General features: G+C 50.9%; 1 protein-coding gene across 2 annotated transcripts; it reads left to right on the forward strand.

The window, feature by feature from the left end:
- Window positions 1–1,625: 1,625 nt before the first annotated feature.
- B3gat1 (beta-1,3-glucuronyltransferase 1) lies at window positions 1,626–26,019 on the forward strand. 2 transcript variants are annotated; one of them, XM_051156097.1, is made up of 6 exons: window positions 1,626–1,929; window positions 19,507–19,621; window positions 19,754–19,900; window positions 23,579–24,087; window positions 24,936–25,232; window positions 25,907–26,019. In XM_051156097.1, exons 3-6 carry the CDS (start codon window positions 19,789–19,791, stop codon window positions 25,991–25,993), a joined length of 1,005 nt encoding a protein of 334 aa, XP_051012054.1. In that variant the 5' UTR covers window positions 1,626–1,929; window positions 19,507–19,621; window positions 19,754–19,788; the 3' UTR covers window positions 25,994–26,019. The 2 variants fall into 2 exon arrangements, with proteins under 2 accessions (XP_051012054.1, XP_051012053.1); XM_051156096.1 differs by having other exon boundaries at window positions 1,629–1,929; window positions 19,507–19,605.
- Window positions 26,020–26,223: the final 204 nt, after the last annotated feature.

Consider the following 26,223-nt stretch of genomic DNA (forward strand, 5'->3'; position numbering starts at 1 on the left):
CTAGTGTCTTCAACCTGATCATTACCTCCACCATTGTCCTGAACTCCCGACCTGGGGATTTGGCACAGTCCCAGGGGAGAGATAAGGAGTGGGTGTGACCCACTCCTGTCTGTGAGCACCAGCTTTGCTGTTGATGAGAAACTGCGTCCAATTCACGGCTGCCCTGTCACTTGGTGATTATGAGTGCAGAAGGCCAGCATGCGCTGAGCTCCCTTGTGTGAAGTAAGGGGAGAAGAGTCTGGAAGAAATCTCTCTGAAGAGACAGGAATTGCGTTTTCCTCACATTGATGGGCTTATGTAGACTGTGGCTCCTACCTCACCTCAAAGTCTTCAACAACAGAATTGGTTCTGGAGCCCCTACAAATACCCACCTTCACCTAGGAGGAGCACCAGGCATCATCACAAAAGGCAGAGGTGATGGTGAAGACTGTGACCTCAGCCTCAGCCCACAATGTAAAGTACACGTTGATCCAGCAATGCCCAGCTGTGGATCTTTGGATTGAGGAATAGGGTGACAGATCCTGGCCAAAGCCATAATGGAAGAGAGCTGGCCTTTTCCAATTTTAAATAAAACACCGCTGGAGGTCTCAGTGAGGACTATCAGCAATGTAAAACTGGAGGTAGATGGATGGTATCTTAGGCAAGTGGACAAAAAAATTGGGGAATCTCCCACTGAATGGATGGCTCCATGGCCTCTGCATGAAAACACACACACACACACACACACACACACACACACACACACACACACACACACACACACACACGTTCCCTATATTCCATTTCCTCAGTACTGAAAAATTCCTGGATGCCCTGCCCACCCACTTTGGCCATCTCTTCACTGCTCTGCACCAGGCAATGCCTCCTGCCTCCTTGTTAGAAATGTCCAGTGCATGGGGTCGGGAGAGAAGAGAGTGACACTCAGCAGCTTGGCAATGTCTTTAAAGAAAGAAGCAGTGCCCACAGGTGGTGCTGCCCCAGTGGCAGGCCCCTGGGGACTCTCACCTCCAGGCCATTCAAACAGCCCAGTACTCACTCCGGATTGTCCGGATTGTCCGAAGCCAAGCTGGCCGCCTCCCCCTCTTTTGATTCTAGCTTAGTCCTTAGTCTTAGTCCTGCAGAACCGTCCCCGCCACTCCCCCCACCACCACCACCACAAACCCCAGCATCCCAGCCCGAAAACAATCGCCCTTTGAGAGAGGCTGCCAAGCCAGGGGCCTGAGCAGCCAGGATGGAGGGATGGAGGCGGGTGAGCTGGAGATGCGGGCAGGGAGGGCGCGCTCTCACTCCTTGAGCCAAAGCTAGGGTGCCTTGGGCCCAGCCCAAGGCCAATCCAGTATCCGAAGCCCAAGCCACCCCAGCGGGATGGCCATGGCAGGGAGCGTGGGGAGGTGATACCAAGCTCGGGGAGGGGGTCCAGCGCCGGCCCCCTCCTCAGCCCGCGAGGTTGGTACGGACCGCGTGTGGCTCGGGTCCCGGCGGCAGCTCGCGCTCGCGGGGGCGGGGTGCGTGGGGGCGGGGCGGGAGGCGCTGTCGCGGCCGCGCCGCGCATCCGCCGCCGCCGAGGGCACCACGCGCTAGCCCGTTCGGCTAGGCTCCGGCCGCGCGCCCTGCTACCCGGGCCCGGCCGGCCCGCGCGTCGCCTCTTGGGGCCCCTATCACCGCCCCGCGCTTCGCCTCCCGCGCCTTCCGGTGCTCCGGCCGCCGCCTGGCTGAGCTCAGAAGCCGGGCCCTGGCAGCTGGCCGGCCCGGGCTGCGGACAAGCGGGCTGACGGCTATGAAGTGGCCCCCGAGGGCACGGAGCTGGAGAACGCCCGGAGACAGAAGCGCGCGTGTGGCAAGACAGCAGCCTCGGGGCGCTGTGGCCAGGGCATAGGACTGCCACCCGTTATGGACCACTCCGGGGACGATATGGACTCGCTGCAGCAGGTCAGTGTCCCGCGCCCTGAGCTCCCACCACCGCGGTGCACAGAACCCCTTTATGCGCCCCCATCAGTACCCACGCCATGTCCGCCTGCATGCGCGGGTGTGTGTGTGTGTGTGTGTGTGTGTGTGTGTGTGTGTGTGTGTGTGTGTGTGTGTGTGTGTGTTGCACAAAATGGGGACAGCGGGAAAGAGGGCCGGCTGGCACGGCCTGCAACCTGAGGGGCTAGGAAATAAAGCTAGACTGCCAGAATGCCGCCTGCCCCGCTCCATCGCGATGAAGGCAAGAGTCTTCTAACAACTGGCCTTTCTCTTCGCTATTCTGTCCATTGCCACCTCAGCAGGTGGTTCCTGGTGGCCCACAGGATCACCGGAGTAGGGGTCAGCTCTAGCTGTACCCCTGCTCACCAGCAGACACCCCAACTGCTCTGCCTTTCCTGGGCATTTACAATTTAATTCTTTTCTGGGGAGCCAAGTGCCTGCCATGCACCTCTTCTGTGAATGCTGAGGATCTGAGAGATGTCAAAAGTGACAGCGATGAATCCTTGAGTCCTTCAGTGCAGCAAAGGAGAAGGATGCAGGACCAGGTCATGACTGTCCTCTGTGCACTTGATCATACAAGTTCAGGAAAGGGAACCGAGAGGCGAGAGAGAAAAGTGTCCGATCCAGCACCTTGGGGACGGTGTCAGCCTCACAGTAAGAAGCTCTAGGGGTGAAGAGCACCAACCCCCGCCCCCCACCCGCCCCTGGCCCCGGCCCCAGGAACTTGGTTTTGCTGGGCTACCACTTTCTCAGTGAGATTTAGTCCTGGCAGAAGCTGGAGCTGAGATGGCCCCCAGATTTCTACTGAACAGACCCTGCAAGGGCTTTTTGTTGACAGAGGCTTCCCCAATGCTCGTAGAGTACTTCTTTAATGGAGACTTGTGTAGCTGGAGTGCCCAGCAGGATCTTGATCTTGGACTGTTTGGCATTACAGTTTCAAGTGAATGAGGTGGACACCCGTGTTCCTGGCACAGAAGTATAGTGTGTGTGTGTGTGTGTGTGTGTGTGTGTGTGTGTGTGTGTGTGTGTGTACGCCACAAGCACACGACTTCAGAAGAGACTGGTGTTGAGGTGGATATTTAGCTGTGGAGGGCTGTTGCTCTAGGCTTCCTCTCCATAACTCTCCCTTTCCCATAGAGAGTCACCACAGAGCGGGGACTCCCTGTAGAACCTGCTCAGTTGGTGACCACCATTGGCCTTCCTGAACCAAACATTAAGTCCTTTCTGTGTTCCTGCAAGGTACAGATCCTTCCTGGGAAACCCTCACAAAACCTCCCCCATCTCTCAGTTCACTTCCAGGATCTCCAATGGTCCCGGGGTTGCATTCCATCTCCCCATCTCCGTCCCTTTCAGCAAAAGAAAAATGCTTCCTGGGGAGACAGGACCAGGGATATGAATGCATTTGCGCCCCCACTTGGCACTGAAGCCATTGTCTTGCTCCCGTTTGTATAGCTGCTCCCTGAGTGTTTAGGGATTATCCTGTGCCTGTGGGCGTGGTTGCATAGGTGCTTGTGTTTCTGGGGTGAGGTGCTAATGCATGCTTCACCTACCTGAAGCCTCAGGCAGGTAAATCACTAGGACGCAACTGCTACTACCTGTGGCAGAAAACAGGCTACCCAGAGGAAGAAGCTCATTTCTTCTGCTCAAGCTTTGCAATAGACTTGGATTTTCCCCCACAGTTTTTAGGGAGGACCAAATCTAACATGCCTTCATGATATGGATCCCATCCTGGTAAGCTTTTACAAGGATAAGAGATGGAAGAGGATGAACTGACCAAGGAGCCAGGCTCTGGGCCAGAGAGACTGGTGGTCCCCATGTGAATAGAGGAGAAGAATAAGGGTTCCAGGGCCCCCCTCTTCCTGACAACTGTAGGAGAGGCCAGGCCTCAGCAAAAGGAGAAATCAGAGACTGAGAAAGGCAATGAGGAGGCAGAGTGAAAGCTTAGACCAGATGCAGCCTTCTTCTGCAAGTCTGCAACATCCCCTGGGAGGCTCCTCACTGGACTGTCTATGGGGAAAGACTCTGCTTGAGTCAAGGTGGCTCACAACAGGGGTAGGTCATGGAATCGAAAGCAAAGTGTTCCGGGACTATGAAGGAAAGCCACCTGCTGTGACCTCCGTCGCCCAGTGTTCAGGCCTGGCCCACCTTCTGGCCTTCACCAACCTTACCTGAGCCTGGGAAGTAGCATGATGAGGAGGGAGGCAGAACATGGGCAAGGCTGACACCTAGGGAAGAGGGCGAGAAGCCTCTTCCGTGTAGCATCCTCCTTGTCAGAGCTCCAGGCGAGAAGATCTTAGGAAATCCCTCCCCAAAAGACCAGCAAGGAGACCTGGTCATGGTCCAGAGGTGACAGGCCCCCAGATGGGCCTACTGGGGTCCTACCTGTCAGTACCTATCTTTGGCTAAGTGGACTTTGAGAAAATAATTAGTCCTTTTAGGCATGTGTTTTCCTGACATTCTATAAATTGGGGAACTATCATCTTTTTAGACTGCTAAGGACAAGGACGATGAGTGTTAATTTCATTTATATATTTTATACATGCTCCTTCCTCCCTCCCCTATTCCTCCAGTATCTGGGTCTCCCTCTCACCCTTGACCCATGTGGATATCTAACCTCTGACTTTGACCTGGACCCTACCCTTCCTGACCCGGAACAAAATTCCCCAGAACATCTCTCCACTGAAAAGCAACAAGAATGATATTTTCATATCAAGTGACTTTTCACTGTAATCATCCCATATTATCGGCGAATGGCCATCTAAAATTTTTTTGAGATTCATTAACACTCTAAATCTATGACCACTTCCTTCCTCTCCGTGCTGAAAAGTGACTATCTATGGCCAGAAGTCACCCAGAATTCACCACGCTTGCGTTCACTCTAAGTGCCTACTGTGTCCCAGGCACTGCACCTGGCGATGAGGACACACTGCATCAAACAGTCTAAACCCTGTGTTTTCTGTTTAGCTTTGGGAAGGTTGGGTGGTTTGCTTGCATTTTTTCCCCCTGCAGCTACAGCAAATTTACTTTTCTAATGAGGTTTAGCTCTGGCCAATATTAAAATGAGTCTGCGCCCCCTGTACACACACACACACACACACACACACACACACACACACACACACACACACACACACACACACACACACACCAGCTGACAGCAGCACAGGAGGCAGGCTCTGTGCCAAGTTCCTGACAGGAATTAAGGCTTTTCCATCACCAATAAGCCCCAAGGTGGCGAGTCTAAGTCTAGATCAAGAGCTAGGTGGGTTGGAGAACTTACCGTGCCCAAGGGGTAGGAGGTCTTCTGCTCAATGTGCAGAGCCATGGGCAAGATTTCTTTCTCCCTGTGTGCATAAACTGTCTAGTCCAGTCATGTGCCCCTGTGAAGGAAAGGGGACAGTAATGGAGGGCAGAGAGGACAGAGACAAAGGTCTTCGTGCTCAGGAGAGACCAGCTCCCCATTTTCACAGTGTGGCCTGGATCTAGGGGTGAGGCTCTGTCTTCTGTATCTTGTTTGCCGTCCTTATTTCCAGGGTAGAGGAAGGATCTGACCGCTGGGGCCAGATCCAACTCTCTGGGCTCAGGATTGCTGCTCGTTACTTGGCTGTGCTTTGGAGCTCCGGGATGACCAATGCCGGGTGTAGAGTGGACCACTTCCTTTGCACACCAAGCAGTCCCTCACTACTCCAGCCATACTTCAAGGGCTCAAGAGCCACCTGTAGCCCATGGCTACTGTCTTGGACAATACATTCAGAATGCTTGCCTGCAGCCCAGAAAGCTCTTAAACTGCTCTTTGACCATACCTCCGCACAAAGGGTTTGGCACAGTGTGGTCACAGGAGCCACAGAGGACAGACTCTGATCCCGCCTCTGCCTCCTCTTAGTTGTACGGCCTTGGGGTGCTGCTTACCATGCCTGTGCCTCTGATTCCTCACCTCTAAAATGAGAGTAATATTAAGATGGTAAGAAGAGGGATGAGTCACTATAGTTCATCATGCTAATCGCTCAGAACGCACAGGAGCGGGTGCTTTTTTGTTTTTTTATTTGAAAATAGAAAGCAATTTGTAGTTTTCATTTATTTAGCAACTCACAGAAGTGCTTGCAGAGCAACCCACTCTGTGCCAGGCTGTCTGCCATCAGCACATGGCCTTGCATGCAACACCAATCCCTCCGGGGCCTCTGTCTCCTGACCTGAGATAGAATTCAGCCCTGGACATAAAATATGACTGGGATTGTGTCCTTACTTTAAATGACTGCTGCCAGATTTAAAAAAAAAAAAAAAGGAGGCTGCTTTTACTGTAGCGTCTAGGTTCATCCACAAAGTCAGCCACTGTGACATCTTGCTGAGTGGGATAAAGGGATTTGAGAGGGCTCTTCCTAGGCCTATTCCATGCCTGGTCTTAAGGGTAACAACACCAGGAGGCTGTGTCCCTGAAATCTATGAAGGCTGGAGGCCAGGAAGGCTTGCTGCCAAACAAGAATCAGCCTCCACCTACCCCGCAACTGAGTGAGTGAAAGAGCCGGCTTAGCCCTAAGTTATTGCCCCAGCTCTGTCACTAACTCACCCCGATGCTAAAACCTGGGAGGTGCCTGTTTCCTCTTCCAAAGTCTGAAAGGCAGGAGCCAAGTGGCATCTGCCCACTCAGCAAAAAAATCACATCACATAGCTAGCTCCTCTGCCGCACACACCTGGAAAGTGGTGTCCCAGAGATGGAGGTGGCAGATGAGGAGAGCCAGCAGGGAGCCCATGAGGTGCCTGTGTATGGATGCTTGGGCTCCCTGGGCCACCAGTCTTCTCCCAGCACTGGGCTCTGTGACTCCAGACTGCTTCCTGCACTTGAAGATGAGGGAACAGATGCCACTGAGGCTCCACCCTTGTGTAAGAGCCACTCGTACCTAAGTGTCTCCTCCCACAGTGCACGCTAACTTTCCTAACACTCTGATGGCCTGCCTTTTGTGAAACAGGGGTGTGAGGGGTTGGGGTCCTCCACGGCTTAACATCTGGTTCTGCAGCTTCTAACTACTCATAGCCCAAATCTGCAGCCTTCTGATCGGGGTCTTCCTCACCAGCCCCCCCCCCCCCATTGTTGCCCTGGGACCCAGTCAGAGCAGAGCTGCGTTCAGGAGCTGTTCTCAGGTGGTCCCCTGGGATGCACGGTGCATGGGGTCATCCATACATCAGGGAAGATGCTATGCTGTGCTTCGGAGACATTTCTATGGTGGTGCTAGTAGACAGCTCTCCCCCTCAGAATCCTTCAAACCCTTCCTATGTGCCTCATCAGTTCTCTCTCTCTCTCTCTCCTTGCCCAATGGCCTTTGCCCAAAGGCCTCACGGTAGAAATGACGCTGTCTTCAGAGGCTGAGGGACTGCCCAGCTGGCATACGCACTGCTCAGCCACAGGCCCAGGACCCTGGCTCCGCGGCCTGCTTAGGATGATGAACAGCCTGTAGGCGTGTGATTTTCTTTCTCCGTCAGAGTTTCTGAACTTAAGCTGACTTATGACTCTCCTAACTCATCACTTGTCGATATTAACTTCTTCTCCCCGTCATAAATCTCCCTCTGCGTCTAGGAGCAAGCGGCCACTATTCTCGCCTCCTCCCCTGCCAGGCTGCAGGCTGCCACCTACAAATACCCATTATTGTAAGGGGTACACTCATAGGTGCGCTTGTGCTCTGAACTGATTTCTTCTTGGTGACATTTCCAAGAGACGAACCAGAAAGGTTCGGAGAACTCACCTGTAACCTCATAGGGAGCCAAGCCTAACCCAGCTTCAAGGGAAGCTTGCTGGACCTGCTTCTTGTCCTTGTTGGCCAAGTCTAAATGGACCGTGGGTACAACAAGCTCCTTTTAATTTATTGTGTCAAAAAAATATGTAACACAAAACTTAACCATCTTAACAATTTTAAGTATACAGTTCAGTAGTCAAATATAATGGCTGTTTCATAAAACCAAACTCCATCTTGCAAATTGGAACCTTTACGTCTATTGGACACCACCACCGCTGCTCTGTGCTTCCATCTTGCTCTGGGTACGTCATATGGGTAGAGCTTACAACATGTGTCCTTGTGTGGCCCGTTTGCTTCTCTTATAATGTCCTCAAGGTTCATGCATGTGGTAGCACGCATCAGAATCGCCTCCCTTTGTAAGGCTGAGTGATATTCCCCCCATAGACACATATAACATTTCATTTAAATGTTCATTCAGTGGACTGGTTCTTTTCTGCCAAGTCTTGGAGAACAAAGTGCTAGATCAATGGCAGTTGGCCCCAATTGCCCTTCCTGATACAGGAAAGACCCAGAAGATATATTGGTACTCAGGTTGAAGTTATATGTCGAATGCCATGGGAGTACAAAGCAGGCAGGAGAGCCCCCATTTTATCTGGTGTCTGTTTGGGCCTCTGGCCTCTGTTCCCTCCAGAGTCGTCTACACAAACGTGTACAGGCCACAGAGGGATGTCAACGTCCTGTGCCACCAGCACTCCTGCTGTCTTTCTGGAGCCCTGAAGGTGAAATCTATCTGCCCTTTCAGGATCCTTGTTTGGGACCAGAGTCCATGAGGCCCTAGAAAGCCCTCTGCAGGGCGTAGCAGGCAAATTGGCCTTACACATGTGCCTTTGTGATATTCAGGCTTCTTTGCAGAGAGGCAATCAGTGATGCACATCCGTGCCTGCAGCTTGCCATGTAATATATAGTTCAAGACGCACATAGATAGTGTCAGCATATTCTCCACATGCAGGAGTTAGATTTAGGGTGCCCTCCATTCATCACTTCCACACCTTGCAATGAACCACATGCTTGCAATGAACGGCACACACAAGCTGGCCGCTCTGGCTAATAATACCCTCACATGCATGCTCGCCCAGCCAGCTTCAGCACATCATATTAACTGTTTCTTATCCTGTCGGTAGGGATAGCTGATGCCACACAGCATGGACCTTAGGGACGGAGCAGGCATTCTAGAAGGGAGAGCTTGGAGTTGGGAGGTAACAAGAATGAAGATTCCCAGGAACCTACGACCTGAGATAAAAGGACAGCAAAGTTATTGCATCCAGGAGTACCCAGCCCTATATCCCCAATGATGTACCCCCCAGTACCCTAACAGCTTTGGCCATAGTCCTTCTTTAGGCTAGAAAGGCATCCAGGGTTACCCTGTGCAAGAAGAGGGGAAGGAAGAAGCAGTCTTTAGCAGGGGTCAGAGCACCAGGGCAGCCACAGTGTCTGACTCTCATCTCCTCTGGCATTTAGTCCCACGCTTCCCTTACTCAGCCTGAAAAAGCAGTGCCATAGGGAGAGTGCATAGAATGGGGTTTCAGGGTATTGTTAAGGAAGCCTGCCTTGAACAAAAGCAGGGTGAACCAGGGCCAGAGTGCCAGGTTCCAGGTAATGCTACCTTTCCACACAGGGGAAGCCTACCTGCCCTGGGCCACCCCCATTTAACATTCTATTGCATGCCAACCACATATATTCCCAGGACCTGGTGTCTCTGCACTGCCTAGCTGTATGGAGAGAAGAAAATGCTAGAAAAAACTACCCAGCAAGTACTTTGTACTGACCCCTGGGAAATAACTGAAGTGTCCCCCTTCCCTTCGTGGTGGTGGCTTCCAACTGACTTTTTAAAGTTTTTGTTAGCATATATTAATTTTATGTAATAATATTTCATTATGATTTTCATGCATATATAAAATGTATTTGATGACACTGTTTCCCTCTCATGTCCCATCTCCCACTCCGGGAGCTCTGTTTTTGAAACAAGGTGATAGTGCCGGCTGCCAGTGCTATTATATTTTTCATGATCTAAGTAATTTCAGTGCTAATTGCGAACCAGATGTTTCCAATGGATTCCCTCAAAGGACTACAAATAGCCCTGTGAGGGTTACAGTTAAGGAAGCTGAGCTGCAAGAGATATTGGGGACAGTTCCACTTTGTGTTGGGCCCTGGGCCCCAGGTGGGAATGCACAGGTTTGACCTGGAGGACAAACATCAAACCCAGGATGCTTTGAGTGTGATGACCGCACATCACAGATGCTTGGGCTTGGGGAGGGTGAGGCTAGGGAAGGCACAGAGCTCAGGGGCATCTCGCTTTGCCAGCACCCTTCTCTCATAGATACAGCACAGACCACAGCAGCAAGGGGGTTGGGGGGGGTGAGGCAGAAAGCGGCCTGTAACCGCATCAGCGTGAGAAGGACAGTGCTAGGGGAATAAAGTGGTGTCAGCTGACCCGCCCTCCCCTAGAACAAAAAGCCCTACAATAACATGAAAGGCTCTGCATGCTCTTTCAACATACTCAGGGTTCAGACACTTGGCCCCAGGGAGAGACGCATCCCGTGTTCCTTAGCCTGCCTGGTCCTGGTACCCAGGTCTAGTAAGGATGGAGCAAGTCTCCGTACCAAGCTCCACCTTGTATATGGACACTTCATTCAGGCACCAGAGCCATGGGCTATCCTCTGTCTTGAGGGTCTCGGAGGGCAAATGTGGTATCTCTCCCTGCCTCCGAGCCAAGGATGCTAAAGGCATTGCGGTGCCTCTCGGTTTATGACCATTCTCTGCCAACTGTTGGTGCACGGCAGCCTGGCACAGGGAGAGATGTGGCCTCCTGGCCAGTTGCCCACATGGCTTCTGCTGCTGCTGTTTTGGAGCAGCTGTAGCTCTACTAGTCCCCCGTTGCCTGCCTAGTAGCAAAATAGGCTGAGTTCCTCCCCTGCAAAGCAGGCATCCATTGGCAGTACTAGCCCAGTGGGTATTCGGTAACTGTGGAGCCAGAACCACAGATGTCCTGAGCAGCCCAGAGGCCTCTCACGGAGCACTAAGCATTGCAGTAGGCTGGGTGGAGAGATTCTCCAAAAGCAGACATTTGCCTTACCGTGTAGAGTCTAAAGGCAAGACAACGCCCTCGTGTGGTCTCTTTGTGGCATGGAATGAAGTGCACTGCTGGTCCAGTGCTGGTCTCCAGGGAGCAAGGTGAGGGGGAGGATATGAGACTGCCCCTGTTTGCAGCAGCTCACACTCCCTAGCTCTCAGAGCTCATCTCACAGGAGGGAAAGACAGCATTTGGATCTGCTAGCTCCTGAAGATTGATCATGAAGCCTGGGACAAGGCTGGGCACTCACTCAGGGATGAGGAAAAAAGAAACGTGCCCATCTGTGCTCAGCACTCACACTCCACTCGGCACTCAGTCCCACACCTGCATTAGGATTAAGCAGTGGGTCCTGGACCACTGGTGATACCCAGCTGTCCCACAGTCTACATGCGGCTGATCTGTTAAATCCTGTGAGTTAATCTTACCACCTTGTCACACCTTCAAACCAGTCCTATTTTGGATTTTTTTTTTTTTTGAAGTGTAAAGTCACACCTGCCCTGATGAGCCAGAGGCAAAGGAAACTCAGTTTCTCAGCTGCCATTTGGGCATAGGGTTACAGTAGCCAGCAGAGAAGAGCCCTCTGTTACAGGGCTAAGAGGAAGGAATTGCCACTCTAGGGAAGAAGACTGTCCCAGCAGGAAGTTAACAACTGACTTTAGCTAAAAAAAAGCTGTGGTACAGTCACACTACCTGCTACCTGGGACATTTGAGGAAATACAACCCCCACCCCTAGGCCCAGGCAGGCCTCAGCTTCTTCATCTATTACAAAAAGAAATAGAGAGAAAGGGGGGGGGGGCTTTGCGATTATAAGGGTTCAGTGATTAAAGGAGACAGACAGCACAAGTGAACTTGGAAACCACCCTCATGAAAGTTTTAGAGTGCTGCCTTCTGCTCCAGCACTGCAGAGAGAGCAAGCTGGCATGTTGACCTCATCCCTTTTGTGATAATCCCAGGCCTGAGTGTTAGAAGCCAAGGGCACAGGAGACACCCTTTCCTTCCAACTGAGACTCAATCACAAGAGTCTCTGAGAGGTCTTAGAAGCAGTAACCAAAGCTAAGCCGCAAACTCATCGCAGGTGGCATACTAGGCCCCTGCACACATGTGCATACATACATGTGTCAAGAAGAGAACCCCTTTCCTGAAGCCACTCAGGACATGCTCTGTGGTTTGCTGTCAGCCCTGATGTGCTGTCAGGATGGAAAATTTAGAGCCAACCCTTTCCTGATTTAAACTATAAGCATCACACCTAAGAAGATGAAGGGCAGGGACCTGAAACACTCTCATCAGATAAACTCTTTCTACCCTATCAGCGTTATGAGGGCAGTAGGTAGGAGTATTGTGGCTGATCTGATACCACACTTCCTCCTCCTAGGGTCTGTGACAGCCACTGGACTCGGGTGCTCACCCTCAGGCAATCAAACAGTGACAGGAGCCTGGCAAAGAGAAGCAAGGAGTGTGGAGGCCACAGCAGGGAGGCCGGTTAACATCTGAAGGGCCCTGGGGTGGAAGATGCCCTGCTGGGCTTGCTCCCAGAGCATTTGTCAGCCCTCTCCCTGGGGCTGGCCTTTGCAGTGACTCTGATCCATAGGTTCATGGCATGTGACAAAGCCAAGGTTAGCCCTTGAGAAGAAGATAGTCTCTTACTATCCCAGACCCTCTTTTCCTGCACCTCTTCTTTTAAGGGATCCCTAGAGGAGCAGTGGGTTTCACTGGGAGTAATCAAAGGGCAAGCTAGGAATCCCATGCCAGACCCTTCATAGGCTGGGCAGATCACGGTTACAAAAGTGTCTGTTTATTGGTACCAAATACATGCTAGATTGTTGATGCTAACATTTCCCTAACTGTCTAATAACATATGTAGGGAAATGCTATCTTATTCCCATGAGACATGGGGGCTCAAAGGAGAGGAGAGGTCCACAAGATGCCTAGGACTCTTGCACTATTGTGCCATTCCTCCATGGATCACTCCAAGAAAAGGAAAGCAAAGGGAGCAGGCAGAGAGGTGCTGGAGGATCACAGAACCCATGGCTTGGCTGGTCCTTGATGTTAGCGGCAGGATCTGTGATAAATGGACAAGAGCTAAGGAGCTCAAAGAATGAGAGGACGACCTGGCAGTTTGGGGTGGGCAGACAGCCTCTAAGATAGCCCTCATGATTTGTCACTCCATGTGTTCATATGTCAATATCCTCCTGTCTCTGTCACTAGCCTCTAACCAATAGAACATGGAAAAAATTAATCTGTCACTGCCACAGTTAAGTCCATCATATAGGACTTTAATCAGCTCTGGAGTCTCTCCTTGCTGAGTTTACACAATAAGAGGTCAAACAAAAGGGAGCCTGTATGACAAGGTGTCATGGCATAGACAGGCCATAGGAGGTAAGGGCCTGTGCACCCAGTGCATCTTGCCAACAACCTGAGAAATCTTGGAAGTAGGTTCTTCCCCTGTCAAGCCCACAGATAGAAATGCAGCCCAGCCAATCCTTAAATGAGACTTCAGTGACCTAGGCCTGGAGGCCTGATCTCAGACTCTGAAGATGGCAAATAATTGCTATTTTAAGTTCCTTGGCACATGGTAATACATTAGCCAGCAATAGCTAATGGATCTGATTCCCTTGTGCGTGGTGACATGCCCTCCCTAAAGTTGGCATGTCTTTCAGAAGACACAAGGAAGAAGAGATAACAGAATGAAGGGCCACAGAGGTAGGAGAAACTGAACCACTCCCATGAGGTTCTTTGCAGGCAGGGACCTCCTCCCACATCGCAGAGGCAAGGGCTGAATGGCCCTATGCTAGCCAGCTGATGTCCCATAACTGGCCATTACACACCTTCCCTCACTGACCACTGACTACTGTCCCTGAACCGAAGCAGTCAGCAGTCAGCAGCCACATGTCTACTGAGTGGCACCTCCAAAATGGTGCTCCTCCCTGGACTGCCTGGCCATTTCCAGCTGCCCTTAGTTCTTCAATAGCTTTCCAGTTGCTGTGACCCGTTTGGCTCTGCCCATCCTCAAGAGCCAAACAATGAATCGTCTGCTAATGCCCTACCTGTTCATACCCATGGGTATTTGATGGCTCCTCAGGACAAAGTACAGGTGCTTGATCCAGGTCCCCCTGTGCATTAGATCTGGGGAAAGTGAATGTTTCACCTATTTTGGTCTATGAACCGCTAGCATGACCCAGGTAGCTTCAGGAAACCCATTATTTATTCTGTTTAAATTTCTGCCATGGACTAGAGAGGGCTTATTAGCCTTGCAGAGAATCATCCTAAGGTAAAACCCAATTTTCTTTTTTAACATAATCATAATCTTAATCTAATTCAAGGCTATTTCCAGAAAAGAAAAAACAAAGGAATTACCTTTAAAAAAAAAAATCAACACACCATGCCAGTTTTCACAGTGTTGGGCTGGAAGAAAAGAAAACCATACTTTACACACCAAATCTGGGGTGACATAATGTCCCCTTCTCCCTGAGTCTTCAGCTTGGTTTCCAAGCAGAAAGGAGACAAGATGACAGGAGATCAGAACCTCATGCTGCCCTTCCTGTCAAAGTACCAGAAGTGCCAGGCATCAGGAGCCAGGACGCAAAGGGGGGATGCCATTTCCTGCCCTAGTCTTCCTCTCTTCCAGCAGCATAGAAGTAGGGCAAAGGCAGCCAGGTGTGGTGGAACACCCCTTAATCCCAGCACTCAGGGAGGCAGGGGTAGGTGGATCTCTGTGAGTTCAAGGCCAGCCAGGTCTACAAAGCGAGTCCAGGACAGTCAAGGCTACACAGAGAAACCCTGTCTCAAAAAAAAAAAAAAAAAAAAAAACAAACAAACACAAAACAAAACAAATAAAAACAAAGTAGGATGAAGAAGCCCTATAGCCTCAAGAGCTTTATAGTTCCTTCCCGAGGCAGAACTCTCCAGTGAGTGGGCCCAAGGAGATCCAGAAGAATCCATATAAAGGAGGTAGAGTAGATATTGAAGGGAGAGGAAGCCATGGTCCACAGCCTCACCTACATTTAACACTGGGACGCTGGCCCTATCAGGGAGCTTCTCTAAGCTCCATGCCCTCTTATCCAAGGTGGGGGCAAGGCTTCTTACCTACCATGCAGAGCTGTTGTGACTATCAAAGAGCTGGGCTGTACAAAAGTGCCATGTGTTAAGGGAGGATTCAGAGTGGGACTTTTAGAAGGCCCCTCCCCTTTCTTTTCCCTCCCTTTCTCCCTATGAACGAAGAACAGGAGGCACTACAGGCCCCTATGTGTTCGAGGGGTCTTCACACTGGGGGCAGCCAATGTCTGTGTCCTGCCCCACCGGAGAGACTATCTGGGCCCAAGGCAGCAGTGCTGTGGCTCAAGGGCTGGGGCTGGGTTAATGAAGTATGGATTGACTAGGCTGCAAGCTGATTAGCTCTGGCATCGGGCTTTTCCTGAGCAGAGCCTGCAGAATCAATACTAATCCCTTGATCCCATTAGGGGCTCCTGTAGATCTCTGGGACAGAGCCCATGCCTCTACTTCTGTGGAGAGGCCCTGTGTAGGGAAGAGAGATGCCTGATTGGGGCCAACACCTCATCACACTTATATTCTTTACAACTTCCCCTGGTCCTTCTGCTTTCACTTCTCTCCCATGGAAGGCCAAGAACCTCCCCCAGTCACCAGGGTCACCAGCTCCAGCTCCTCCTGAGACGATGACTGTGATGTTTTGTATAAAAAGAGGTTCAGTTGCCTCTGTCAGTTCACAGGCTCCCCAGAAAGGTTCCATATTCTTCTACATGCGGATGGGAAGTGTTTTATTGGGTGTTTTGTTTGTTTGCTTGCTTGCTTGCTTGCTTTATGATGCTGAAGATTGATTCTAAGAACTCACACACACTATGCAAGAATTATCTCACTGAGAATAACATCACATCGCACAGTCTGGAAGACACATCTTCTCTTCATGGGTTTTCTAATTGAGAAGTTAAATGAGAGAAGTTAAGTATACAGAATTGCTGGGCATAAAGGCTTGATGCACAATTAATATTTTTCAAGTGGAGATCAATAAGCCAATCTTCAGGTACCAAGGGCATTGTTTAAACACCTGTGGGCTCTGAAGAAAGCCTTCTGTCTCTGTACAACTAGCATTGAGCCCACCTCACACACCACTGTGGTCCTCTTGGGCCAGCAGCTTCTGGTCCATTCAGCTTAACTGTCCCTCCAGCCTTGATAGAGCTCTCTGTTTTGATCCCCAGACACCCCTAGTTTTCATCTGTAACCTGCAGCACTTTGAAGCCTGTAGCAAAAATCCTGTGACTAGTTCTCCCCAACTAAGCCTATCTCCAAGAGTTTTTGGGGTTTTAGCGTGACCCAGTTCCATAGGGAGCAATAATGGTGGCCCTCGGAAACCGACTCTAGAATGGCACCCTTGCCTTGTGTAGGACATGTGTTCATCCTCATAGGGCCAAGTCATCATAGCTTCGGCTTGTTATTAAAATTATTCCAGTCAACTTCCATGCTTTAAAGCTAAGAGCGGAGAGCAGAGAGGTGAACAGTGTGAACACAGTCTCCCCCACCTTGGGTGACATGGCTTGCTACTGTCCTAGCTCTTGCTCCCAATCCAATAGATGCTCCTTACTTATGCCTTTTCTAATGCACCCACAATATAGCCTTTGTCCCTGCTCATGGGATGCTCAGGGGAGCGGGGGCCCCTCATGTCCCTACTTTCCCGGAAGAGAGGTCAGAGGTCACTGGGTGATAAGGAGCATGCCTGGAGCAATGGCATGGGAAATCATGAACACAGCAGCCTCGCAGCACCCACGCTTCTCCACACAAACACGTCCCTCCTCACCACAAAGCCCCTTTCAAAAGCTGTTCATTTCTCAAACACCCCGTTCTCTTCACCTTGAGTCCTGCTTTCTCCCAGCTTTCTATCAGTTCTTCTGCCCACCTCAGCCAAGGCCCTAAAACCATACTGCGGTCCATGCCGATGCCACAGGCAACCACCACATTCCTCCTAGCCTAGGCCAAAACCATAGTCTATGTGTGGCAAGCCACTTTGGTCTCTGAGCCCATTGTAGGGGCAGCCGGCACCTCTGGCCTCCTGCCCACAGCCAGGCACCATTGCCATTGGACCCGTCCCCTGCTGACCAGATGGTGTTCTCCAAGTCTGGGGGTGCTCTCTGCTCTACTTAATAACTGCCTGGTAATTAGCTCCACGAGCTTGCCGCTATGCTTATAATAGCCTCCATTAAAGTTATGGGGTTTTTCGAGCTGTAATGGCTTCCAGAGTAATTAATGCACAACTGGGTTTATTGCTAAATTTATTTTTAGAGCTTGTCTCTCTGCCTCCTCTCTCTTTTCTTTCATAGATTTTTTTTGACCAAAAAAAAAAAAAAAAGATAAAAAGTAATAAAATCAGACATTCCTAATGGCCCGCTACATCATGCCCACATCCCTCACATTGTCCCTTCCTGTTCCTTCTTCCTGTTCTAGCACCCAGAAGATACTGAGAGCCACAGTGCATGCCTCTCAGGGTAGCTGTGAGGATAGCACAGAGTAGATGTAGGAACACTGCCAGCCATCTTTGTCGTTGGATACCATGAACACTGTAGGAAAGCCAGTCACCATACACAGGGCAGTAGTCAGACAAGAGGAAGGCTGAGTGAGCCACAGGTCTAAACAGATGTCCAGAAGAAGAGGCATAGAAGCAGGAAAGCAATAGGCTGAGCCCATTCGGTGCTCACCTCCCTTCTTCTGCTTTCCCAACCTAGACTCAAACCCTTCACCGAATTTGAGAACCAGACATTTCTGAAGCCCCAGCTAGATGTGGCCTCCCTGTGCTGGTCTGTTGTTTGTTCCTGTAAGAAAATACCTGAGGCCGAGTTGCTTATAAATGAAAGGAGGGTTTTAGGTTTTGGGGGGTTTTTCGGGGGGTATGACGTGCAGCATACAGGCTGGTGAGGAGTGTGTGCTGTTTCTCTTCACAGAAGAAAGCAGAAGAGCAAGTGGACAGCCATGGAAGAGAGGGGACATGAGGGGTGACCCTGCTTTACTGCAACATGCTTTCGGAGGGTTGAGAAAAAGCATTAATCTCTCATTTGGGGGCAGGTGTTTTTGTTGGTTGGTTGGTTATTGAGACAGGGTTTCTCTCTGTTGCCTTGGCTGTCCTGGACTCACTTTGTAGAACAGGCTGACCTGGAACTCACAGAGATCCACCTGCCTTTGCCATCCGAGTGCTGGGAACACAGGCGTGTACCCCTGTGCCAGGTTCATTAGTTCTTCTTAATGACTTAATCAGGTCTTACAGGCCTCACCTCCCAACACTGACACAAGACAAATCTCAACCTGTGTTTCAGAGGGGAGAGAGTACACACGTGGGGAGCTGTAGAGGATGCTGCGCCATAGCTCAGCATTTGCTCCCTCCTGAGTGCCCCACTGTTGGCCCATAACATGACATTTAACCTGCTGCTCTCATTTCCTAAGGAATGAGATGGGGGCAGATGACACTGATTCTAGAAGCTGTGAGCCTTTTACGAGAAGGGCTGGGTGTAGGATGCTGGCTTACCCAGGGCGATGCTCTTAAGTAGAAAATAAAACTTGGTCTCCCAGAAGACACCAGGACTAGCAGAAAGAAGGCGTGAGAAGAAGAAAATTGCATTCTAGTTCCAAAACTGGGTCACAAAAAGTTCTGGTTGACCATAACTGTCAATGTTGGCAGAGACCAAGAACACATGTGGAGTGGGTGGGGCAGAAAACATGGCCTCTGGGGTGACTCTCAGGGTAACTGTCTACCGCCTAGGCTCTGGCGTGTTGAACATACTGAGGGCCAGCCAGAGTGTTAAGTGCTCCTACCAGCCATGGGCCCAGCAGCACCTGCATAGGAAGGGAGGGGAGGAAGAGAAGGAAAGGGGGTGATCGTTCCCAGTGGGGCTATGAGCAGCTTACACTTTCTGTCCTGTCACAAGGGAAAGCCAGTTCCCAAAGAAGTGTCTACAGCAGACCCTCTGCCGAACCAGGAGAGAATTCCATGGGCGGTTCTGTAGCATGGGTCTTTCTTGGGGCTCTCACAGCTGCCGTTTCTGACAACTGTCTCCCTACTAGCTGGCAGCTCCTTAGAGAACAGCCCTTCTCCCTCCCTGTGCTGATGCTCAGCCCTCACCTGAGGCTCATCCTGTGAGAAGGAAGTGCCCTACAAGAATCCTCCTCAGACATAAACAGGAGGGCACTTGGGACCTTTCCTCATGGTGTCCAACCTTATCCACCTCTGCTTATCCTTGAAGGGGGCCTCTTAAATATGACACTGGGCCAAAGCTATGAAGAGACCACCAATGCCACTATGAACATCATAGCAGCCAGAGTTTCTGGTACATATCTATGAGGGACGACCCTGAGTGCTTTCTGAGAATTAACTCATCTAATTGCGAGAACAGCTTTGGAAAGCAGGTCAGTAGTTGAGAAACTAGTGCAAAGTTGATGAAACTGGCCAAAAGCCACAGCAGATGTCTCTAACCTCTGTGTCCTTAGACACTGCATCCCTACTGCTCTTGTACAGGTCTGCATGTCAAGGGAAGTTCATGGGCTCGGTCACCCAGACAGCTATACAAAAAAAAAAAAAAAAAAAAAAAAAAAAAAAAAAAAAGCTCTGTTGAGGGATAACCTCTGGAGTAGGCTAGCCTCTGAGATCCATGTCCACATCTCTGGCCCACCTATCGCTGCTCTCTCTTACAGGTATCAGCCTCTGAAGGTTCCTGACCCTGCCCTGGACTACTACTGCCCCCTTCGCAGGCTTCCATCAGGCTGGATTCTGCGAACTCGCTTCCACAATGGGTGGGTGTGAGCGCTGGTGAGAGTTGCAGGCCAGTGTTCGGCTTCTGCATCCCTGTGCCTGGCCGGCCGGCCCATGCCTGTTCTATTTCTCCCTTGTGCTGCCGGCGGCGTTCCGTGGCCACGCTCCCCTGACCTTGCCACCGCTCAGGGAATGAGGAGCTGTGGGTGCAGCCAGCCTTGGAGATGCCGAAGAGACGGGACGTCCTTGCCATTGTCCTCATCGTGCTTCCCTGGACACTGCTCATCACCGTCTGGCACCAGAGCAGCCTCGCGCCTCTGCTTGCTGTGCACAAGGGTGAGCCCACCCCTACCCCCACCCACACCCACACCCTGGCCTGGCTTTGGTAATAAAAGCTACCTTGCGGTCATTCTTTCTACACCTGCCCGCCCCCACCTTACCTTGGGGGAATCTGGGGCCCTCTAAGACTCCACTGAAACCATCCTCCTTTTCCCCCATCCTTCTTCCTCTTCCTGCCCCACCCCCATCTCCCACACACACATTGTTTTAAGCACCTGGGATTTATTATAATCAAGTATGACACAATGCAGACAGACACCAAGTCAAGTGGCTTGAAAAAAACAACTTGTTGCTCTCAGTTCTTAAGAGGAGTGGGTATGCCATGATACATGAGGCAACATGAGGACGGACTGGGGCTCTTGGTCAGGAGGCAGCAGAGGTGAAGCAAGCTCGGACAGAGCCTACACTGTGATCATTTCACATAGAAAAGACCACAGAAGCAGCCAGGTGGGCTGTGAGGCAGATGGTTTGGTTTAGTCAGATTTTCCTTTTTTGAGATTACTGATATTACAGCTCTGATTGGCCTAGTACTCAATACATAGTCCAGACTGGCTTCAGACTTGTGGCAATCCTCCAGCCTCAGCCTCTCTGGTGTTGCAATTACCAGCCATGCTCTACCATGTCAGGCTCTAAAGTGGATAAAGTGGATGGTTTCTGTGGGCTTTTGGATGATGGGGTGGTTTCACTTGCCCTACATTTGAGCCTCAGGTGATTTAGGCCAGAGGAAGACTGGCGTGTGGGTATCCTGATGGAGATGCAGGAATATGGTCAATTGTTTACTGCCCCTAGGACAGAGGTACCCTAGGGAGGGCAGTCCCTTCTGAAGTCGCAAAGCAGTACCAAATGTATCAAATGTTCAACACTGAAAACAAACAGAATCAGTGTGCACACAAACATGATCCCCAATTCCACAGTGGGCAAGGATGGGCCACTCAGCAGGGACAGCAAGGAAGGCACAGAGTCCTGGGGATACTGTGGTTTGAGGGAGTTTTGGGTTTGCTTTAATTTTGAACTGTTGAGAGGCAACCCAAGGCTTACTGCTGTACTGCAGGACTACACCCTAGCTTGTATTGTGCTACAAAACCTCTCAAGGACAGTGTGCCCTTTGCCCCCAATTTCATGTTTAGGATGCTAACTGGGCAAAGCCCTGAAGAGAGGAAAAGTCTTCCCAAGAGCAAGGAGGAAAGCTGGTCTTAGACTAGTGTTCTTCTAGCTATGAGTCTTGAGGTATCTTTTATTCATACTCAAATCTCCACCCTCAGGCCTTCCTTGCCTTCCACCTCTAGCTACCTTTCAGTCAGTCTTAACTAAAGCTACCTTCTGCCACAGCAGCGGTTCTCGCATTGCAGTGTGCACCGTCTTTCCTAGGAGCAAGGAGAGAGGAAGGTGCCCAAGCGGTTCCCATAACAGATCAGTGCCCGGGAGGCTGCTATGGTCAGAGACCTCAGCTGATTCAGTTACAACAGTTTGCAATTCACAGCCCATGCTGTGCCCTCCACAATGGAAGGCAGTCAGTCCTTCAACCCCCCTGCAGTTTCCCAGTCTTCCAGCTGTGGTCCCACTGCCCTTGCTGGGCACTCGGGTCCTCTCCATGACGTCATCCCCTTGCTCACAAGCCCAGGGCCACTCTTTGGGGCTTGTCAGATTAGAATCATGGTTTTTCTGTGACTACATCATTCCAGAGGAGTTGAAACTGCCATATATAAAATGACATAATGTCTCTTGTCCTCTGGGCAGAGTGAGGGTCAGAGACATCACACCAAGAGCCTTTTAGGATTCAGAGTTGCAAAATCCCTGAAGGCAGGGTGAAGGATGGAGGGCAGGTTGCTGCCAGCCCTAACACGTGGAGAACTCCTCAGGACACAGGCTTCCGCCTGTTTAGGACGATCTGGATAGCAGGTGGCTCTGAATCTTCACCCTAAACCCCAGTTTCCAAAATATTATCAGCTACCAGATAAATGAATTCTTATATCCTGGACATTGTCCCTTTTTTCCTCAACATTGTTTCTTTTCAATTTAACCCAAAAGCTCCCCTTTGATGAGCTATATCTCTGCCTGTGTCCTTGGTCCCCCCGCCCCCAAGACACGCAACATTTGATCTATGGCCTGGGTAACATACTCCATGTCTCTGTGACATTAGCTCGTAAGCACTCCCTCGGAGACAAAAGTGGATCACTTGGTCTCACCTGCACTGGACTCCACCTTGCGAAACCACCTGCTATTAACGGCGATGGCAGGACGGTCGGAGAGAGCAGGGGGAGATGTGGCCCAGCCCTTTCATGCGGCTTGGTCATATCATCCTCACCATAAATACGCGGAGCCACAAGGAAGCAGGTTAGCCAGTGTCCTGCCCAGGAGTTGATAGTAGCTGTTCCTAGTCACGGTCCAAGCCCTTGATGTGTGTTGTTACTTATACAATAACTCCAGCCAACAGATGCTACTAGTTAATATTACTAGCTCCATTTTTTGGCCACTGAAATCAAAGCACCAGAAACTAAGAAACTTATTCTAGGTCACACAATTTGTCACGGCAGGCAGCGGAGTCTGAGCCTAGGTTTCCAAGTCTGCCCTCTGGCCATTAATAGCCTACTGAGATATGTGTGAGCAATGAGCACTACACTGTATTTGACTCATGAATCACTCAAACCTAAACGTGTAACTCGGAGATCAGGGACTTGATGAAAACAAGAAGGCCAAGAACCCCAATTGCTCCTCCTAGTAGCCCTGCCAGGTTCCCCAAGCAGGAAACAGTCCCAGGCGGACAGAATCTTCAGAGCTGCCCAACTTGGAACTCATTACTTTAAAATAATAATAAGAAGAAAGTAATCCCGCTGCACCCCCACCCGGTGTCTGTGAGCATGCGCCCAGAGGACAGACTTCTGCAGGTATCACTGTCCCTTTGTGGCCTCCTCGGGGTGTAGATGTGAAACCCTTACTAGACGCTAGGACAAGAGAGCTGTTTATAGGTGCAAGGAGATACATGAACGTGTCTAGAAAGAACTAATTGGGAGATTGACATCAAACTAAACAAACACCTACTAAATGGAAGAATGTAGAAGCTCAATGCTATTCAGGACTTGAAACTGTATTGACACCTGTGAGTAAAACCCAGTGGAACCAAATGCAGGAGTGAAATGCTATGCCATGCACCCAAGTCCAGACAATTGCTAGCCTAGGCAGAGCAGTTCACTTGACTAGAGGGTTTGTGGGAAAACGTAAGTTTCTTTGCGATCCAAACTGTGCTATAGACACCCTTTCTCACCACACCACAGAACATGGCTGTTTCTCTCTGCCATGTGATCAACTTTGCCATATGAGGAAGAGTCAGGACACTTTGCCATTTAAGACCAAGGCATTGAGGAACTGAAGATAGATGACTACAGGTGGCCAGCTGCCTTCACATAGCTACACACGTGCCAAAATATAATGAAAGGGTCGTTTTATGTCATCCCAGGAATCCAAACTAGGAAAATTTCTCATGAGAGTTCCAGGACCACAGGTTGGAACCTCAGGTCTAAAGATAGAAGTGAGGAGGCAGGTGCTGATATTGGTTCCTCAGAGGGGCAGAGGACAGGACTGTCTTGGAAGGGTGGGTGACTTTGAAAGCCCTATATCAGAGCCAGGCCAGCACCCTCGTCCCCTCCCTCCCCGCACCGCCTTCTCCCACCTCTGCAGATGAGGGCAGTGACCCCCGGCATGAGGCACCACCCGGTGCGGACCCTAGGGAGTACTGCATGTCTGACCGAGACATCGTGGAGGTGGTGCGCACAGAATACGTGTACACAAGGCCGCCACCATGGTCCGACACACTGCCCACCATCCATGTGGTGACGCCCACCTACAGTAGACCGGTGCAAAAAGCAGAGCTGACGCGTATGGCCAACACACTATTGCATGTGCCCAACCTGCACTGGCTGGTGGTGGAGGACGCTCCACGCAGGACGCCACTGACATCGCGCCTGCTGCGCGACACTGGCCTCAACTACACACACCTGCATGTGGAGACACCACGCAACTACAAGCTGAGAGGTGATGCCCGAGACCCTCGCATCCCACGAGGCACCATGCAGCGTAACTTGGCCCTGCGCTGGCTGCGCGAGACCTTTCCACGGAACTCTACTCAGCCGGGTGTAGTATACTTCGCAGATGATGACAACACCTACAGCCTGGAGCTCTTTGAAGAGGTGCGCTGGGGACCAGAGGAGGGAAAGTAGCAGGTGGGGCTTCAGCAGACTGAAGGATTTGGGGGCCATACAAAGATAGGAGCAGAGGACTGGCCCCATGGGGGGACAATATGGCACGTCTAGGCACATACAGGGAGTGTCGGGCACACTACAGAGAACTAGAGAAAGAAATGGGAAAACCTCAACACAGGTTAAAATCTGCCAGGTGCCCACACCTGTAACCCCAGCACTCAGGGAGGCAGAGGCAGACAGATCCCTGTGAGTTCGAGGCCAGGCTGGTCTATAAAAGTCTAGGACAGCCAAGGCTACACAGAGAAACCCTGTCTCAAAACAACAAGAACACAAAACAAAACCAAAAAAATAAACAACAACAGCAAAAACAAAACAGGTTAAAGGAACCCAGCCCGTTAAAAGGGCTGTTGAGGCTTGTTGTTTTGGGCCTTAGAGGTTTGTTCTCTGAAAGAGACTTTTTTATGGGTCCACTTAACATGGCCACCGGAAACCTCTTAGAAGGACAATTTGAACATCCCTGTTAAGTTTTGAGGAAGAAAGCTCATTTCAAATTTTAAAATGACAATACTGGGAGATTTTGTACAAGGATGAAAAACAGCATTGGGCCACATAGAGAAGGTGACCAACATCTTGGCTGAGAGATGCCTTGCATGCAGCCTGGGTAAGATTCCTCTAGGGGTTCCCCTAAAAATCAGTAGCAGATGGTCTGGAGGCCAGACTGGGAGGGACCCACACAGGTAACCCTCATACACTCATTAAATGATACACCTCCTGTGGGAATACGTAGCATTGTCATCCTAGACCCAAGTGTCCTGACTCAGGTTCTCACCTTGTAGATGCGCAGCACACGGAGGGTGTCCGTGTGGCCTGTGGCCTTCGTTGGTGGCCTGCGGTATGAGGCCCCACGGGTGAATGGGGCAGGGAAGGTAGTTGGCTGGAAGACAGTGTTCGACCCCCACCGGCCATTTGCAATAGACATGGCTGGATTTGCCGTCAACCTACGGCTCATCTTGCAGCGAAGCCAGGCTTACTTCAAGCTGCGCGGAGTGAAGGGAGGCTACCAGGAAAGCAGCCTCCTTCGGGAACTTGTCACTCTCAATGACCTGGAGCCCAAGGCAGCAAACTGCACCAAGGTAAGACTCTCTTCCAAACTGACAGCTAGTAATAGAAACACACACATGCACGCACTCAAGCACGTGCGTGCGCGCACACACTTGCACACGCACACACACACCTCCAGACCTTCTGTTGATCAGTGGGGAAGACGAGGCCTCAAAATAGCTTTGCTTGTCTACAGTCTCCACTCAGGATGTAGCTTACTCTGTGTAAGGTGGGCACCATGATAGGTTGGCAGGGAAATGGGGACGGGTTCCCACTGAGGAGTTCCAAGGATCGCTGACTCTCCATAGGGTTATCTGTGCTCCATGACTGCTGCTGAGCACATACATGCACACGATAATGCAAGTGCACACTTGCATACATGCACATATACACGGCGCATGCATGCCTGCATACATGTACATGCACATATACACATATGTGTACACACAGGCACACTTGGGAAATCTTGATCTGTGTCTATTTACTAGGTGTCTTGCTTCCAGAAGGTATTTTGAATGTGTCACATTTACAAACAGAAAGAATGAGTTGGTGGGGTGGTGGATGGAAATAAAGAACAGTTACAAAATGGAGCAAAGGTGGGAAGGGAAGGGGCAGAAGAAGTACTTGCCGGGTGTGGGAGGGGACAGAGGGTGACAGAATGAGCTGAGCGCCTGCGCTGCTTGATTTCGTGTCTCTGGATATGCAGATCCTGGTCTGGCACACTCGGACCGAGAAGCCAGTGCTGGTAAACGAGGGGAAGCAGGGCTTCACCGACCCCTCGGTGGAGATTTGAAACTAAGGCGCAGGTAAGAGAGAAGGCCAGAGTGGCCGGGGCCAGGTTGGGATACACTCTCCATCTCTAAAGAGTTTTCCTTTTGATTTTTAATTATGGGATGTCAGGACCAAAGAGGGCAGCCGAAGCAGGAAATGCTATGGCCCCAACAGCAGCTGGCACTTCCATCAGCATAGCTGAACCCTTCTGCTGGCATCGCTTTCCTCCGTTGCTATTGGCGTGCTGGCCAT

The sequence above is a fragment of the Acomys russatus genome, chromosome 14 (genome assembly GCF_903995435.1).
Source record: "Acomys russatus chromosome 14, mAcoRus1.1, whole genome shotgun sequence".
NCBI lineage: Eukaryota > Metazoa > Chordata > Mammalia > Rodentia > Muridae > Acomys > Acomys russatus.